General features: G+C 45.6%; 1 protein-coding gene and 1 long non-coding RNA gene across 2 annotated transcripts; one reads left to right on the top strand and one right to left on the bottom strand.

Annotated features, from left to right (window-relative positions):
* Window positions 1–1504: 1504 nt before the first annotated feature.
* On the top strand, window positions 1505–7392 carry CD8B (CD8b molecule). Its single transcript, XM_010402087.4, has 5 exons — window positions 1505–1825; window positions 4181–4531; window positions 6384–6479; window positions 7102–7191; window positions 7299–7392. Exons 1-5 carry the CDS (start codon window positions 1780–1782, stop codon window positions 7337–7339), a joined length of 624 nt encoding a protein of 207 aa, XP_010400389.1. The 5' UTR covers window positions 1505–1779; the 3' UTR covers window positions 7340–7392.
* LOC109144960 lies at window positions 5233–18619 on the bottom strand. Its single transcript, XR_002046045.3, has 2 exons — window positions 12834–18619; window positions 5233–10191 (listed from the first exon to the last, which is right to left on the bottom strand). It is a non-coding gene; the product is annotated as an uncharacterized LOC109144960 (long non-coding RNA).
* Between the last annotated feature and the right edge of the window lie 9 nt (window positions 18620–18628).

Here is an 18628-nt window from a genome sequence, read left to right as displayed (position 1 = left end):
CACATATTCCTTTTTCTTCCTCTAAAGCTGCTATAATGTCCTGTGGGAATCATCCCAGTGTAACATCCCCACATCCAAGGTTGTAATGATGGCAAAAGCCACCTCTGGGACAAATTCTTGTCCTGCACAGGAAGCCAGAAGTTGCTCCAGGTGACAGCAGCAGTGGGAAAAGAGGGACACAGCCATTGCAGCAGCTGGGGATGTTGGGCTCAGCTCACAGTCTTCACCACAGGGACAAAGGGAAAATACACTCGCAGTGGCGTTTCTCATGTCAAGCATTCCTTGCCCCTCCACATCAAAAAAAAAGAAGTGTTTCACCTCATTTTGGGGAGGCCCAAGTCTGGAGTGATGTGAAACAAAAGGGCAGGAGGTGAGGATGGCAGAGGCAAGTGTTGCTGCACCCCACATTGAGGGCTCAGCTTTGAAAACGAGAGCTTAAAAGCACTGAAGTGGGTTTGAAAACACTAAAATTGCCTTCTCCTGCCAGGAGAGAGTTAAGAAGCAATTCAGCCCACCCTAGATTTTAGCAGATGAAGCCTTTGTGGCAAGGCTTTTGCAGCTAGCAGCCTGCTTCAAGCAGGAAATTAATTTAAACAGAAATGGGGAGAGGATGTGTTACAGCAGCATGGAAAAATCTGGTACAAAATGGACCAAAAACCTACAGTCTACGAGATTCAATATTGTTTTTCCTATTCATCTGCCAGCTCAACCCTGAGGGAGGCTTCTCAGTGCCCCCACATGAGACTACCCTTGCTGGGGAGATGCTGGGGCATTGTAAGGACCACAAGTATCTGCATGAGGGTGCCATAAAAGAAAACTGAATCTTACTTGGCAGCCAAGAGGGCAGCAAATAAATAAAAATAATAAATCATTTATATTTTTTTCCCAAACTTGAAAATATTGAAGGCTGCTGACACCAGTTCATCTCTGTAATTTCACGTCGTGTACTTGTCTTTGAATCCTAAACCCCCAAGTGCTTCAAACCTCTTCCTCACAGACATTTCAAAGTCATTCTGATATTTCATCATTTAAATATTTCTGCCTATGAGCTGTGTGCTGTCACAGCTACCAAAGCAGCACATGCTGTGAGGTGGGAAGCCCCAGCAGAATTTCCTCATTTTTGCGGTTTTTCGGCCACAAATTTGTTGCGGTTTCTTGCTCTTGACTTCAAAGTTTTCTGTGATGCCTCACGTCTCTGCTTTATGTTGGGTTGGTCTAGTGTTCAGCATTCTCCAGAGAAAAACACCTCCTGCTATAAATTCTGCTGAAGAAAACAACCCCACGGATCAAATCACATCTTTTCCTTGTTTTGAAAGCTTTTTTATTTCAACAGGGAAAGAAACAGCCGAAATTAATTCTTTCCTGCTTTTATCTTTAAGGCCATGGTCCTACATTTGTAATTTTTTGATAGGATAGAAGTAGATTAAAAGGAGGAATAACTTGATGGTGAAATATGAAGAAATCATTATTAAAAATTCAGTGACTTTTCTTGGTTTTATTTTTCTTGAGGGGATTTAAGGGTGCCCTGTGAAGTGCTGGAAAGGAGCATAGGGCTCTGTCCCTGACGCACTCTTGGGTTTGGGGCTCAGCGCAGAAGAAGCTGCCAGGCTGAGGCTCCACGTGCTGCTGTGGCAGAGGCTCTTTGGCAGCTGCTGGTGACAGATCTTCACAGAGAGGGGCAAGGACTTCCTGAGGTGAAGCCAGCCCTGCCACCAAGAGGTGACACTGAGTGGAAAGGGGGAGCTGGCACAAAACCCCTCCATCACGGAGTCTGCCACCATGGCCCAGCCGTGGCTCCATCTCTGCATCTGCCTCCAGATCCCAGGTAAGAGGGGCACATCTCTTAAGGGTTGAGGGCACCTAAAATAGTGCTGCAGCCTCTCCTCCACCCCACTCCAGCACGTGGGATGCATTGCACAGCATCTGGATGATGGAAGGTTAAATATATCATCATAGTATAGATCTACAGGATATTACCTATTTCCAATAATTTTGGATCATGCTTTTAATAACATGCTTTAGCTTTTGGTCAGCCCTGAACTGGTCAGGAAGTGGCACCAGTTGGTTGCTATGGGCCCCTTCCAACTGAAATAGTCTATTGCATTCTGTTCTATTCCATTCTGTATTCCATTCATATTTCAATACGTAATGGTATAGACACCACAGAGTTTTTACTGCACCCTCAGTGCAGATGGACTGTAGGAAGCTGCTGATGGAGAAGTTAAAGTAGCTCCTCTCTATGCTGCCTGTGTAACACAAAGATGATAAACACCCCATCAAATTTTCTAAATCATCCAAAGACTGAGTACTTTCCAAGGGCCACAGCTGGAACTGGTGCGTTATTGAACCATTCTGCCTTGCAAGTACTGATATCCTATAGATCTGTACGGCAGCCCGCTGAGAAAACTTCAATAAGTGAGAGTTTGCTTTGCACCTACAAAAGGAAAAGGGACCATTTTTAAGGTGCTGCAGGCTGGTCTGGCCAAGCACCATGATTCCCCGTGGCCCCCTTGAATATACACCAGGAAAGGGAACTGGGAGGTTTTGGGTTTGAAGGTATGACTGAGGATGAGTTTTTCTGCTCTGTCTCCATCCCAGCTCACCCCTGGCTTGACCACTGGCACTGAGCTGAGATTTTCCAGGATCCCTTCTCATCCTTTTTGACTTATCTAACAGTGTCTCCAACAGCTCAAGGAAAAGTTTTTCATGGAGAGTTATGCTTCCCATGCCCAGCAGAGCCAGACCTCAAGGCACTCAAGGAAGCCCCCATGCACCATGGACACATACATTTCATCCCCTAAAAAAACACATGGGTATTTGACAGAGCCAACTTTAAGATAATTATGTTCTAAAACCTGAAAATTATGTATTTTAGTAGTAAGGAGACATTGACGTTATCACAGAGCCAGAGAATGTGGCGAAATGCTGCAGCTGCTGTGCAACACATGAGTTTTGGCATTGCAATGTTAATGCTCTGCAGCACTGGCAGTGATGGGGTCATTGGAGGGGGGGCAGAGGAAGGCTCTGGACCCCTGTCAGTCACCAGAGCCCTCTCCTCTGCCTGTCCCATTGGGAACATGGGAGACATCAGGACCTCGTGCCACACCGATAGCTTTAGGTGTTCTTGGGTCAAGCCAGCCCATCCCCACCCCACTGGGTTTGCAGGGCTGCACAGGGCTGCAAAAACTGCTCTAAGCAACTTGGGGATTTTGAAAGAAAAGGAACATTTCAAGGTAAAAAAAAAAAACGACAAGAAACATGTATTATTGAGCTTTTTGCACAGCTTTAAAATGTGCCTGGGAAAGAGACGGGGGAAGCGGGAGCCTCCTTATCTTCAGAGGGCTGTTTTTCACTCGGTCTCGGACTATCTGCAGATTTGCAGGACTGTTTGCTGAACAGAAAGGATCACAAGTTGCCTGTTATCCTTTCCACAAGGACACATCCTCGCTCACACAGACACCCCTCACATCTGCCTGGGCCAAACAAGGCTTAGATAATTTCCACAAAAGCTGCAAAGCCCAAACAGGGTGATGCGACACCAAACCAAAGCTTTGAACCCCACCGCTGCCCCTCACTCCCTCTCCTTCCCCATGTCTCAAAATTCCTTTGAAAAATATTATTGTCTGAAAGCTAATATAAAATTGGCTCATTTTGAGATGTTTTGCACATTTTTTGGTCTCTTTTTCTGTCCCTGAGATGTTTATCAGTGTTGCATCTGTTAGAAGAAGAACCTGGCAAATCAGTTAAGAGGTGCAAAAAAAATACCTTGAAAGAGAGGTGAAATGTCTGAAAAATGAGAAAGGTAAAGAGGGCGGAGAGGGGCATCCACAGGAGCAGGCAGGGATGCTCTTCCCTGCACATACAGCCCTGAGGACACCCTCAAAACCATCCCTCCATCCCCTTCCCTGCCAGTGAGCTTTCTCCCTAGATGAGTGTTTACAGAGAAAACTCCATCTGTATAATTTGGCTTGACCAAAAAATAGCTGAGGAACCCAAAAGGCCTCTGAGGGAATATGGGAGCATCCTGATAAAAATGCTCCTGTTTCTTGCTTGTGTGACCTGCCTCATCTGTGTGTCTACATGATTTTATTAAGTCCATAAAGAAAATCTGTACTTAGCATGGAAGAAAAATAATGAAATTAAAATAATAACTATATATTCCTGTGTCTTTTTTCCTTAGGTTTTTATGCAAATCTACTTTTAACCCAAACTCCAGAGCATATTTTAACCCAAACCAACAATAAAACCGCAATCCTCTGTGAGCTGAAGAAGGAGCATACCGGGGTGTACTGGTACCGCTGGAGCCAGGAGAGGCAACATTTCGAGTTCTTGGTATTTTCCAACACACTGGGCAAAGCCACATATGGCACAAACGTGAGCCAGGACAAGTTTAGAGTCCATGAGGAGAGGTCCCACAGCTCCTACAGCCTGCACATCAGCCACCTCCATCCCTCGGACAACGGCACCTACTACTGCTCCGTCTCCCAGTCCTCCCAGCTCCTCCTGGGCAGCGGGACACGGCTCAGTGTGGGTAAGCAGCATCCCAGGGGTTCCAAAATGTGCCACCAGCAGGCTGTGATAAGGTCCCCTGGGTAAGGGGTGATGAGTGTTGGTAGCTTCTTCCCAATTTTGAGATGCAAGGTTGTGGCTCTGGGGTTTTTCTGAAGAGATCTATGAGACAGGGCAAAGCAGAAAATACAGAAAATAGCTAAATCTTAGGCCAGCTGCATGTGATAGTCAGTGGTAGCAGTTGCTCTGCTGTGGGCATGCCTTGAGCACAGCAGTGGTCCTAGTGCTTTAGGATTTCCATGGGAGCACCTGATATTGCCATGCCCTGTGTTTTTCTCATGCCCTGCTGTACTTTGGGTGAGAGGCTGGATGTGTGCCCTGCTCAGCTCACGGGTCCTTCCATGCCATAATTCTTCCTTACTCTCACTCCAAGTGACAAGAGCAGCATCGAGGCCAGAGACCATCACCCCTCACATCTCTGGGGTGGGTCTGATGGCAGCTTTCAAGACCATCCTTCACAAGAAATACTGAAATGGGATTTATTCCTCAAAGCTCACAACCCACTATCCCTGAGGAGCTCCAAACAGAAACCAGAGCTTTCTGCAGGTGGCATTGGGGTAGAGAGGCTTTACAGACATCTAAGTCATAGAGAAACTCTTTTCAGCCCATTTTCCCTTTGAGCACAGAGCAGGAGTTGATGCAGAAAAATTAATGTGTTTGAAGTAGGATTCAGCCTTTATTTTTGCAGACTTTTAGGGAGACAAATAACTTACTTAGCTAAAATACAAATAACTTATTTAACCAAAATGCTGCTACAGCTTCTGACTCTAAAGCAGACCCAGTGTCCCAATTTTCCTGGGTTTTTTTGCAAATACACTCTTGTACCTTGAACTGGATGAGAAATCCCTTTTGGATTCTTTCAGGCTCAGAAAAAAGCTGGCTTAAGATAAAGGAGAACTGTTTTTTAACAACTGGGCTCATATCTCTGTGCAAAGTGTGAAAAACAGGCTTGAAATTCAGCTTGATCAAGGACACCAATTAAAAAGTAAACAGCAGCAGGTGCTCTGGGAGGACTCAGGCTTTGCTGGATATTTTCTTTTTTTCCTTTTAATTCTCATGATAAAACAAAATGCCTGTAAGTTTCTTTTCTTTAAGCCTATTATAATGTAAGGGAGAGGTTGTCCAGATAAATCCCAGGGTCCTGATATCTCATCTTTCCATTTAAAAGAATGGTAATTTCTCTAGGAAGTTATATTCTGGGTAGAAAGAAAATAAAAAGTCGTTTTGAATCACCTAAAATTTTGAATGAGTGTGGTTTGAGCAGTCAGACACGCAGATATTTAATGACATTACTGGGATATTTTCCTGGCCAACTTTACTGAGAAATTAATGTCCTCCACTGTTACTCAGAACACCATAACAAATCCTGCCTTCATTTTATCAGAAAGAAAAATAATCAAATGCTGAGCAAAGATTAGAGCAATCTGAATAAGGAAAAGATGCAGGGATCCCTTAAAACCTCCCAGTGCTACTGAAATCTCTTGCTAGCCATGATTTTGTGCAATGCTGATGAGATGATGCTTGGCAGCAAATGTCACTCCAGCAAGTTTGGGGTTTTTCCCTGCCTTAGCCTTCTCCCCTTCTTTACCTGGTAAATTGGTTTATTAACACTTTTAAAAGCTCTTGGTAACTTCTGTGGCCACCGAGAGGCTCAGGTCAAGCTCCCACCCCTCGGGGTGACACAGCCCTTTGCAGGGTTCAGTGGATGAGGTTTGTTCTAAGGGCCAAACTTTCCAGCCCTTCTTACCTGCTGTTGGAGATCTCTGCTGCACTCAGAGCCACACTGACCACCCTCTTTTTCTCCTTATCCCCAGTTGATGCTTTGCCTCTGCCTCCAAAGACCACACAGACACCAGTCTCCAAAAAGCCTGTGCCGTGGATAACCGAAAGCAAAGCTGCCAGCAGGAAAGGTATGGCACTGGCTCAGCTCAGGCTGCCTGAAAAAAGGGGTTTTGCTGGGCTCTTGGGGCCTCCAGGGCTCAGTTGGAGTTTGTCCTGGGGTGGGGACAACCACACTGTCACCCTGCAGGAGTGGGTGTCTGGGGGCAGATAGACCCACTGCTCTGGACAGAACTGACTTCTGCCTGTAGGAGGGATTCCCTGGGATGTACACGGGTTTAGGGGCCAGGATGTATTTCAGTTTAGGTTATTGTGACCTCAAGAGCTAAGCTCCCTGCAATACTTTTTATACTGTGAGGGTGATTGAGCACTGAAACAGGTTGACCAGAGAGGCTGTGGAGTCTCCCTTACTGAAAATATTCAAAGGCCATCTGGACACAGTCCCGTGCCATGTGCTCTGGGGTGACCCTGCTTGAGCAGGGAGGTTGGACCAGATAACCCACCGTGGTCCTTTCCAGCCTTACTTATCCTGTGATTCTGTAATGCATCCTTCAAAGGATACCCCAGGGGGATGGTCACATCCTCCACTGCCCCTTTGAGTACCTGCCTTGCTTTTCTCCCTTCCCCACCCCACACTCCATCCCCCAAAGCTGCCAGGGCAGGGTGGTGCCAGGAGTCCTCTTCTCTCTCCAGGTCCCTGCAGTCCCCTGGTCTGGATCCCACTGGTCGCTGGTGTCCTGCTCCTCCTGCTGGGCCTGGTCCCCACTGCCCACCGCCTCTACCGTGAGTATCCTGCCAGCATCCTGAGGGGTGCCAGGCCCTGGGACAGCCCAGGAGCAGGATGGTGACCTGGGAGGGTCCTGGGTCTGATGGACACTGTCTCTTCCCAGGTCTGCGGCGGAGGCTGTGGCTTCGCATCCACAGGCAGTAAATCCCAGTAAATCCCACCGGTCCCCCTGCCTCGGACAGGCAGGGAGAAACCACAGACCCTCCCCTGCACAATGCTGAGAACTGTCTGGACAGGACACAGGAACGACATTGCAGGGAACAGACGTGGGCTTGTACCACAAAACAGACATTTCTTTCCTGGGACAAACCACGACTTTAATATTTTTCCTTGACGCAACAGCTGGCAGAAGGACCAGGCTGGATTCTGCAGCATCCTGAGCACTTCTCAAAGGACACTGAGGAGGGAGAATGCCATGGCTGGGATTGCACAGGGGGAAGAGGGCTGCTGTACCAAAGGGATTCAGATGGGCTGGAGAGCTGTGAGCTCCTTGGCTCTGTGTTCATCTGTAAAACAGCACAAAGGTGCGCTTTTTTTTTTGCTCCTATTAATACTGGTTGATAAAACTTTGGTAACGAACACTTTGAGAGCAACCAGCAAGGATGGGGCAGAGGCAGCTTGTAAAGACCCTGTGCAGGTTTGTTCAATACCAAAAGTGAATATATCACTCAGTTATTTGTTCTGCAGGCTGGTGTCTTTTGGTCCTGCTCAGTAAGGAACACAGTTGCATGGTGAACAAGGAACCATGGCCTCCAACCAAGAAAGAGTTAAAGCAGAGCAAAAGCTGCAGGGAGGAGCAGATCTGGGAGGATGTCTTCTCCCATGGGAGACTGCAAACAGCCAGGAGTGGGAGAGGAAAGCCAGACAAAGCCATGCACACAAGGCCAAACACCTGGCACAGCCTGAAAGTCAACACCACCTCTGAGAGCAAACAGAGGCCCCCAGGGGCTGGCCCTGAGCCCAGCAGCACAGCATGGCCAGCAGGAACTGCCCTGGGCGATGCCTGGGTGTGCTGAGCCCCAAGTGACACCCCTGTGTGCTGAGCCCCAAGTGATATCCCCATGTGCTGAGCCATCAGTGACACCCCTGTGTGCAGAGCCCTCAGTGATGCCAGGAGCAGGGAAGGTCTCCCCAGGGATGGTACCAAGGCTCAGCTTCTGCCCAGGGCTCCATGGCAGAGCTGGGGCTGGAAATTCGGCATCCTGCTGAGCACAAGCAGCGAGCACTCACCCACAGATGCACCCCCAGCCCCACATCTGCTCAACCACCGGCACTAGCACTGTGCCAGCTACAGGGAGGACAAGGGGAAGGTGGTCTAGAGTCCTCAGTGTTGGGGCTAACACAGTCTTGGGACGAGTTTGTGGGTGCAAAGCATCACAGTGGCAGAGCAGCATCACTCTGGCCTTCCCCTCCCTCCCCTCCCAGCCGCAGGGAGCTGCCACTTTCCACTCTAATACTGATTTTTTCAGAGTGCTTGGTCTCAAGCCCAGCTGTGGGTGCTTCCCCTAAATGATGCAGTGATAGAGCCGGCCGTGGACCGTGCTGAGCCAGCTTTCCCAGGCTGTGACACTCACCCAAGCTCTCAGGCCACCCAGCTTATGACTGTGGAGGCACCAGCACAACCCCCTATCCCACCACAGGTGCTGCAGGGAGGGGATTCTGAGCATCTCTGATTCCTATACACCACAATTTATCCTCTGTGAGAGCTCCAATGAACTAAATCCATCATTTTCCTACCCTGCAAGTAATGAGCAGAGCTTTGCCCCAGCAGCAGATGGTTTTTATGATATGTACATTTTTCAGGACAGCTGTAAGAAAACCCCTTTGAAGCTTCCCACGGGCAAGGGTTTATTCTTTAAAAAACAGGGATTTTCCCTCTGCCTGCAACTACTTTTGAAATCCCAACTCCCTTTCCCACACTTGAGGTGTCCTGACCTTAATGTCCATACCTTGTTCAGCTCTCCCACCTCCCAGCCAGCACAGGAGATGATCTCCCATGGCCAAGCAGCCAGGGCTGGGGCTGGGCAGCAAATACAGGCTGCACAGACCAATCCTCCTCTCCCACAGGAAGGTGAGTGGCCTCAGAGATAACCCTGCCTAGTCCACTGCTCTTCCTCCTTCTCCACACTCAGGACATCCTCACAGAGTCTGACCTTCACTGAACCCCTCCCCGAGACAGCACCATCTGGTCTTGGAAGACTTCAGCCACTTAGCCCAACTCCAATACCACAAGCACAAAGGATAGGGATTTATCCCTCAGCTCTCTGCCCACCCACAGCAAAGAATTTGCTCAATGTCTGAATTCCCCAATTCCTACACTTTTCCTTTGTAATTTGGAAAAAAAACCCTAACCAAAAACCACCCAGACTCCACATCACCTGTGTGCAGTGAAAACAGGAGAGGACGGCAGCAGCCAAAGATGTTGTCTAGCCTGTTGAAACACAGGTTTGGGCAGTTTGCCAGTAGAAATTATGAAAAAATAATAGAAATTTCTATAATCATCAATAGAGTGTTTTAGACAGTAAACCTGGCAGAGATTTTATCAGCAGGTTTCACAACTATGAGAGCTGATGGAAAAAAATCACCTCCCATTTCATAGGCTTTTTTTCCCAGAGCATAAAAAAGCAAGAAACAGAAACACTAATAAAAAGATGCTGAGAAAATTATCCCAGTCCCCTAATATCTGCAACTTTTATGCTGACAGCACAATGATGATGCCAGCCAAGGATCATGGATGCCATGATAAGTTGTGGCGTGTCGTTTCCAGCTTGAAAATTAGTGGGAAAATGTTTCTGTGCATCTCTGCTAGAAGCATGATCCCTGGATCCATGGAGAGAGAGGTACAGGTGACAGCACTGTCCATCACAGTGTCACTCCAGCCACGATGTGCTGGCACATGAGGGTCCTGAATTTATTCCTTGGTTCCTTCAAGGATGGATCAGCCTTCTCCTGTCTTCCACTGTCACCATCCTTCCTGCAGCAAGGAACATCCAAGCCTAGAAGGCAAAGTAATGGGATTTTATATATAACCACAAAACTGCACTTCAGCAGTAAATGAAGGATTTCAGCTTAAATGACAAAAGGATTACAAAACTTGGGCAAAGACAAAAGGCTTTTGCATAGGACAAGGAGGGTTTTGCAGATGTATGGGTTCAAGAACAAAACTTCAACTATGTTGGGCAAGGAATTCTAAAAGAAATCAAAAATCACATTGCAATAGTCTGTTGCTGTTGTTATTATTATTTCTCTTATATTTTATAGAATATATATAATATATATTCTATATAGAACACATCCCACATATGTTCTATATAGAATATATAGACTGTATATAAAGAATATATAGAATACACATTCTATACTAGAAAAAAAATCCAGTTATCCTCTCAACAAAGAGTGCAGACCTCAAAAGCATTAAAATATTCAAAGGGCGTAGATACAGAGCAAAACCACAGGTATTTCAGGCATTGCAGTAAATAGTCTTCATGGTTTTGTTAAAGTTCTGTAAATGCATTTTTAAAAATTGCCAGTCTTTACAGAATATCTCAGTTGTTAATCTAATATTGAAAGTGCTCAATTTTTCTTTATTCTTTTAAAATGCTCTGCCATTTTTCTTTATTAAGATGCCCTGCCATTTTTATGCAGATGGTCTGTGGTTTTTCTTTTACAAAAAAGTAAATCAAATCAGGTGCAGTTGAAAACGTTCAATTGAAAGCAAGCTATTGACAAGAGAGTAAAGTTATCTCTGAGTTTAAAGCTCCTAATACATAAAAAAATAATTTTTCAGTCATAAACTGCTGAGCAAGGCATAATAATGGAGAAAGGCTGAATAACACCTCTATTAAATGATTAGACTTGAAATCTGTGCAAAAAGAAAGGAGGTACATTACCCACGGGTGCTGTTTAAATTCCTTCAGATTTATCCTCACCCAGAACAGTTCCATGCACTGTAGCTACTTATTAAAGTAGCTGGCAGGAGAAATGGATTCACAGCAGGACTTCTAAGCATTCAGATCAGATCTGTCAAACAGGAATTTCTAAATGTCTTTTTCTCTCACTGTATAAAATCAGATGTGTCCCAGAAGCTGCAAGGAAATCCCAAAAAAATCCACTAGGGAAAAAGAAACTACCTCCAAGCAGCATAAATACTTCTTGCCCTTATTACAATAGACTTCACTGCATTTTGTTCAATAAGCCAAAAATAGCAATGTGTTAAATTTCTGGTTCATATAAACCAGAAATTGTTTTTTTTTCAATATTATTCTAATTATATTTTAATATAATTTCCAGTTATGAAATTATGTATTATTTGCTGAAATAACCAATACTTTTGCTATCAATAAATCCATAGTGAGTGCATTCAGGGTGAGATCTGCAGCTTCTGTGGGATTATAAACAAATATTTGTTATTCCAGCATTCATTTAAGTGGAACACATATTGGACCAAGTCAAAAATAAATTTATATAAGGTATTTATTTTGCTCCTCTACTGCCTTGCTATGAGAAAGGTTAATTTGAGTTCATACACCAGTGGCTCTTACACATGAAGCAAAACTCACCCAAGCTTTAAATGTTTGCAAGATGACAGGAGCCTTAACATTCCTCCCTTAGGCATCTGTGGTTTTCTATTAAATTCAACTTCTCATTCAGCCTTTAAGCTACACATGTGCACGAAAGGGGGCTGCATGACACTTTTAAGAGAGAGAGTATCATTATTGCTATTTACACTTCCTGATCTAGTTAATAAATTAAAACCATGTATGAAACACTCCAAAAAAAATCCCAGTGATGACATCAGCTCAGACTGTTTTCTCAGCCAGGTACAGCATACCTAAGTGCGGCTGCAACAGGGATCTCACACAGCAAAATTATTTAGTTCATTTAACACAAAACCCCCAAACCCCTGAGATGAATCACTCAGCTGGAAGTCAATGTGAAAAGGAAATTTGTTCAGCTGGCAAAGCCCTCTCCATCCTCTCCCAAAAGCTCCTGGGATTGGTGGGGGCTCTCAGGCAGCCAGGTTGACACAGGCACCTCTGAGTTTGTCTCCTTGGCTTTTAGGCTCCAGCAATGAGTCAGGGCTAAATTCTGTCTTGCCCTAGGCTGAGCCTCTGCATCAGGCAGCAGAAAACTCAATCCTGCAGAAATCTGGAGAAGTTTTGCAATACTGAGTTTTTTCAAGGGCTTGAGCTTTGCTGGGAAACGCCAGAAAATTCCGGATTGCCCTCTGTAGAGCATTGGGAGCAATGGACACCTCCAAAGTAAAGTGATGACAAAAGGAAATGGCCTGAAGTTGTGCCAAGTGAGGTTTAGATGAGAGGCTAGGAAAAATTTCTTCATGGAAAGGGTTGTCGGGCACTGGCACAGGCTGCCCAGGGCAGTGGTGGAGTCACCATCCCTGGAGGGGTTTAAAAGACATGCAGATGTGCCACCTGGGGACAAGGTTTAGTGGTGGCCTTGGCAGTGCTGGGTTAAGGGTTGGACTCGATGATTTTGAAGATCTTCTCCAACCTAAAAAATTCTGTGGGTCTATGCTGAGCCCACAGGCTGGTGAGAACCACCACAGGCATCGTGCTGCTGCCAGCCCTTGCCCCGTCCCACCCCTTCCTCCACGCTGCGAGCTCAGAGCCAGCCTTACCCTGCCCCAGCTGCAAGCCACGCTGGGTTTTCTACTCCTCTTCTCTGCTGGTGGTTAAAGCATCCAGCCAGGAGGTCGGGCACCAAAATCTGGTGTGCAGCCACCCTCCCTCCCCGCAAGGCTGAGCAGGGATGAGGGCTGTGGCTTAAGAGACATATCTGTCCCCAGAGATACACATGTAATCTCACCCACCACACATCCTGCTGCGCCCTCCCAGCACGGAGAGCCAGGGCTGTGGGCTGTGCAGGCAGCATGAAATGCAGCACAGAACTGTGATGTTGGGCAGCTGCCTCTGGGAACAGGCACAGCATCCTCGGAGGAGCTGGGTGAGCGCTGCTCTTCCACCTGGCAGCACAGCCCATGGCAGCACCACAGCTGAGTCCCATCATAGCATAGAATCAGAGAATCATTTGACCTCCAAGATCATCAAGTCCAACCTTAGACCAAATACCTCAATGCCAAAGTGCAATGTCTGCTTGTTTTGAGAGCACTACCACTGATGGTGACTCCACCACTGCCCTGGGCAGTCTGTTCCAATTCTTAGCCACTCCTTCAATGAAGAAATTTTTCCTAATATCAAAGTGAACCTCCCTTGGCTCAACCTGAGGCCATTTCCCCTTGTCCTAACAATATATGACCCCTCTTCAGGCACACCAGGGAGGAGATGTTGAGCTCTGGGGACTCCTGGCTTACAGGCAGGGTCACAGAAGAACTGCTGCCATTCTTCAACAAAGTCCAAGTGCAATCATCCAGCACAAGCACAAGGTAAACTCACTGACTGATGTCTTAAGGAGAGGTGCTGGGCTGCACTGACACCCAGCTATGGGGCTTCAAAACATTATGCCTTACCATCAACACTGAATGCAAAATTAAACTGGGATATTTCCTATTGTTCACTTAAAAAAAAATTGACACAAAATATTCCTGGGGGCTGGGATTGTACATTCCTGCCCTGAGCAATGAGCTGCAAATGACATTCCTGTTATTAAAATACATGTCTCAAGTCATCTGGATGCAGAAGGAAATGAGTCAGAGCAGTGGTGGAACAGCCATTACAAAACAGATGCATTTCCTCAGGTCCTTTCATTTTAATCTGACACCTATCACTGTCATAGCCAAGATAATTTTGATACAATTACAAACATGGGTCACACCCCACTGTGCAGAGCCCAAGGTGACATCCCCAAGGAGATGTCAGGGGAAGGAAGCTGCCTCTGTGTAAATTCCCCTGGTCGCCAAAGCTGGGTCACTCCTTGCTTTCCCAAAGCTGGAACACAAACTGAGGTAGTTGACCAGGGTCAAACATCTTTCCTGGCCATTATCCCTTTTCCAAGAGGGATAAATATTCTCCTGTGAGAAACCACAGGATCTGTTGTTGGATAAATGTCCTTGTGCAGGGTGAACAGCTAAGGAAGATTAAAGTGCCCAGCATTAAAAAATGAGATAATTGGAAAATTAATAGTGTTTCAGAGGAAATGGATGTGGAGTTTTGTAACAAATGGCTTCCTAAAAATGACACATTGTAATTAAATCTCACATTTAAGAATGTAAAAATGACTGGTTTGGTTCAGAGCAAAGGTTCATCCAGACAGCCATCCTGTCTCCAACACTGGATATGAGCAGATGGCTAAGGAATAATGGCAAGAAAATCATATGTGTCACTCTCCCTTAATATTCAGTCTATTTTTAACTAAATAGATTTCCTGAGCCTGTTGCTGTCTATTGAGTAACCCACAATGAACTTCTCTTCCAAGCATTTGTCCAGACTCTGTGTCCACAGTGTCCTTTGTCAGGGACATCCCTGGGTGAATTTCTTTTGTGTTCAGCCTCACCCACTATCATCTGCTGCCCCTTACTTTCTCTATTGGAAAAGGCAGGAAATAATCAATCCCTCTTTGCTCCTTTCCAGCCACTCACAGTTCTGGAGACCTGTAGTGGATACCCACTCAAATCATGTTTTCAGGGTAAAGAGTCCTAGCCTGCCACACAAAATCCATCCCAGGCCTCTGATCCTACATTTTGTCCTGCTCTGAACCTTTTCTTGTTCTACTACTTCTTTTTTGAGTCCCCTGTGTGAGATGAGGGGTCAGACCAACACACAGCATTCAGGATTTATACAGTGCATTGGACCACGCCTTGGCCATGGACTGGACCACTGGACCATACAATGGCAAAGCTGTTCTCTGTTCTATTCTCTGTTTTACACCTGCTTTCCTTCCTACCTGCTGACAACCATTTGCTTTTCCTGCTGGACTATGGTAGTACCTGTTCTAACCCAGGTTTTATAGTCAAGTCAGGACTGGTTTTCCTTCCACACAGCACTTCACAATCACGCACTCCAAACTTCACCTGCCCCTGTATCCCCTCTCTAAAATCCTTCTGCAGTTCTGTATTTACAACACATGAATGCAAGGAAATTAATGTGCATTAAAATAAAGTTTGCAGAATTTTAGACATGATTTGCCATTTAACCTCTGAGTCCAACACTCACAAACAGGGTGGGAGGGGTGCCTGTAGGAGAACAGGCATGGAAAGAATAATCACACACTTCTCTTCACAGTACTGGTGGGGATCAGGCTGTTAAAAGTGAAGCTCAGCACCAAATCTAGTTTGTTTTGTTGATGGCAGGAGAGCATTAAACTAGCTGCTGCTTTTTGATGCCACCATCCCTCCTGCCCTGTCCCTTTTGATCAGGGTGTTGTGGCTTAGGGTTGCATCCTACAGGTCTAATTCAACAGAGAGGGTTGGGTTTTCTTTCAAATAAATGCAAAACTGAGAACAAATAAGATGTATACACCAGCAAACACTATTAATAGGACCACAAAATGGATGAAGCAAGTTGTCTCCAGCAAGCCATGGGTTTCCATCCTGCCAGTTCTGCCAGCAGGAGAGATGGAGAACAGAAATGGGAGCCCTTCCTCCATTCCATTAGCTGCAACCTGCTATGGAAATTAGTTCCCTCTCAAAGATTTTAACAGTAAAGGTGCACAGCAATACCCTGCTCTGGGAAAGTCCTTTTGTACTACACAGATGGACCCAAAAACTCCCTGAGGAATCTCCACCAGGAATCTCCTGCCCAGCGTCTTTGGGGAAGAAGGTCAGTGTGCAGCAAAGAAGGAGACATGGCAAGACTCTGGATTGGTGTGGGCAGAAGAAGAAGTCAGCTGTGGGGATTACACCAAGGCTATGGGACCCTGGAAGGGAGCTGAACTCAGAGGACAACAATAAAACAGTGCCTTGAACCCAACAGAAATCTGATTGTGGGAATTGGAAATGAGATAATGAGACCAGTTCACCTACTTGAACTGTTCAGACAAAAAAAAAATAAAATTATGCACTGGAGCCAAGCAGATAATTTACTTTTTCTTAAGTCTAGATACAATTAGAAAAATGTTAGGTCTTTTTTCATTCTGGTCTGAATCAGTGATATTTAGATTGGAGTGGCAGAAAGCCAGCCTGTCCACTGTTAACTGCAGCTGGGGCACTGGCAGAGTACATGGATACCAGCCCCCAAAAGAAGCCATCACAGATTGCTGATTTATTGAATGCCAGCACAAATGAGCTCTGCAGCATCAAGAGAGAAGTTGTGGGAAGGCTCTGCAAGGAAAAGTCACAACACATCCAGGTCTTCTATCAAACTTTCAGCTGAGGTGCCAACAAGCGTGGAGATTATGGAGATTTCCAGCCCTGTGGTGAGTTAAAGGGCTGCACCAAGGAGAGGTGAGAGTGCAGGAGTGTTTGTGGTTTGCATTCTGGATTTTGAGGTATGTGATGTGCACACCGAGAGCACCCAGAAGAGTGGGCAGTATTGGCCACCAAACTGGAAACACGTGGCTACAATGGAAAAACAGCGTGAGTACCTGGTGGGTGACTGTTGCATTTGACATTCTGCAAAGCTCTTAAAGTGCTGAAGCTTTGCAAAGAAAAGGGGGGCAGCAAGTGGCTGATAAACCACAGCTTCACCTCACACCGGAAAAGCTGTGTGCTGGAGTCTCAACATGGTATTTTTCCCTCTGTTTGAAAAACAATGCTTGTAATTTGTGACTAAATTTTGAAATCTTCATTAAAACTTTCCATTCCTCCCCATGAAAGTGGAATGGAAAGTTTTAATGCAATCCTTCAAGGGTTAAGAACAGGAAGAGTCAGCAGTGCTGTGGCAAAGACAGTCTGGTGTCACTCCTGAGCTAGCATCACTGACCCCTCGCAGGGATGCAACAGCTCCTGCTCATCCTCAGGAATGTGGCATCCCTGCTTGGCAATGGGATGTCCTTCTGGAGCACCAGGGGACACCATGGGCAACACAACAACGGATCTGATGGAGCACAGTCATTTTGGTGCTCCTGTTTTGTTCACTGACTATGGCAGAGTGACGCCCTTGTCCCCAGAGGAGCTCCAAGCACACAACACTGTGAGACATCCAGGCAACGTCTGCTATGACTGACACTGAGAAACTGAAAAGCTTCTTGCCCCATGAAAAAGTCCCTGAGATCTTTCCACAAAATGACTGAGAAATCAAACATATTGAAAACACAGCATGTCCTCCAGCTCTGGTCCTCAAGTCTCTCTTATTTCCCATTCTTTCTCTGTCAAATGGATGTAAGAAAGCAGAGAAAATGAATCCTAAATTCACCTCCCGCTAAGCCCTGATCAAAAACAGGTGGATCCTTGTTACTCTATCTCATCCCTGCATGATTTTTCCTCTTATCTCCCTGCTTCTGTCTTCTACTAATTATTTGACATCAATTAAATACAGACCTAGGCTGGCCCTAGTACATAAAGATAAACCTCAGTCATAAGCAACTTAGGTTGGAGTTCACCAGCAATCAGCGTCCTGTAACCTTAGTAAAATTAAACTTATATGTAGGTTTGGGTGAAAAAAGAAATGACCTCCTACTTTCTAATCAACCTGTCTGGTCTCCTGATTTCTCTTGTAAGATGCTCTGCAGAATTAACTGGTTGTCTGAGTATTTTTTCTTCCTTAGTCATATCATACCAGTGACACTACAACAGAAATTACTAAGTACATTACTAATAAAACATGTTATTAATGCTAGTGTTCATTGATTTGGCTTAGGTCCTCAGTCAAACAATGACAGCCTATTTTAAAATACTGTCTAGAGGACAAACAGGCAAACCAGAGCATATGAAAAGCAAGGCGATTCCCTAATTAATCTGATTAGACACCTCCTCCCAATTTTAGTCATCAGTGTTAAACTTACATTAACCACTCTAAATTATTAATACAAGTGTTGATTTTAAATCAGAGCTTTTTCCTGGGGGTCCTGCTTATGTCCTGGAGATTTTCCTAATCAGGTAATTGCTACTGCAACTTTATTTTTTCTTCTTTGTTGATATGCAAAATAGAAATAGCTTTGTGCTACACAGCACCTTATCACAGAAGTCAGTAAAAACGCGATGTGTGACAGCCCTCTTGCAGCTGTATCTCCCAGCTGACAAGAAGCTTTTGCCTTGCCTTTAAAGGATATATATATATAAGGTGGCCTTCCCTAGAAATCAGCTTCATCTGGGAGCAAAGAGGACCAAGATCAAGGACACCCCTACACAGAGGAGAGGAATATCTGGGCACCAGTTTGGTACCCTGGACTGATTCATAACGAAATTTACTATTTGTCAGAGACAAGAAAGAAGTGGGATATCCCTACTAAGAAAGGCAGTAGCCCTTCCTGGATGATCCTTTAATTGTACAGGTTCTCCCAGCACATCCATCACCACATCTCTGAGGACATGCATTGCCTGCTCACTCTACAGCAGAGTGAGAACCTGTATTTGACAAA

The sequence above is a fragment of the Corvus cornix genome, chromosome 4 (genome assembly GCF_000738735.6).
Source record: "Corvus cornix cornix isolate S_Up_H32 chromosome 4, ASM73873v5, whole genome shotgun sequence".
Taxonomy (NCBI): domain Eukaryota; kingdom Metazoa; phylum Chordata; class Aves; order Passeriformes; family Corvidae; genus Corvus; species Corvus cornix.
Note: the sequence above shows the minus strand (reverse complement) of the source record. Positions and strands in the feature narration are given on the sequence as shown.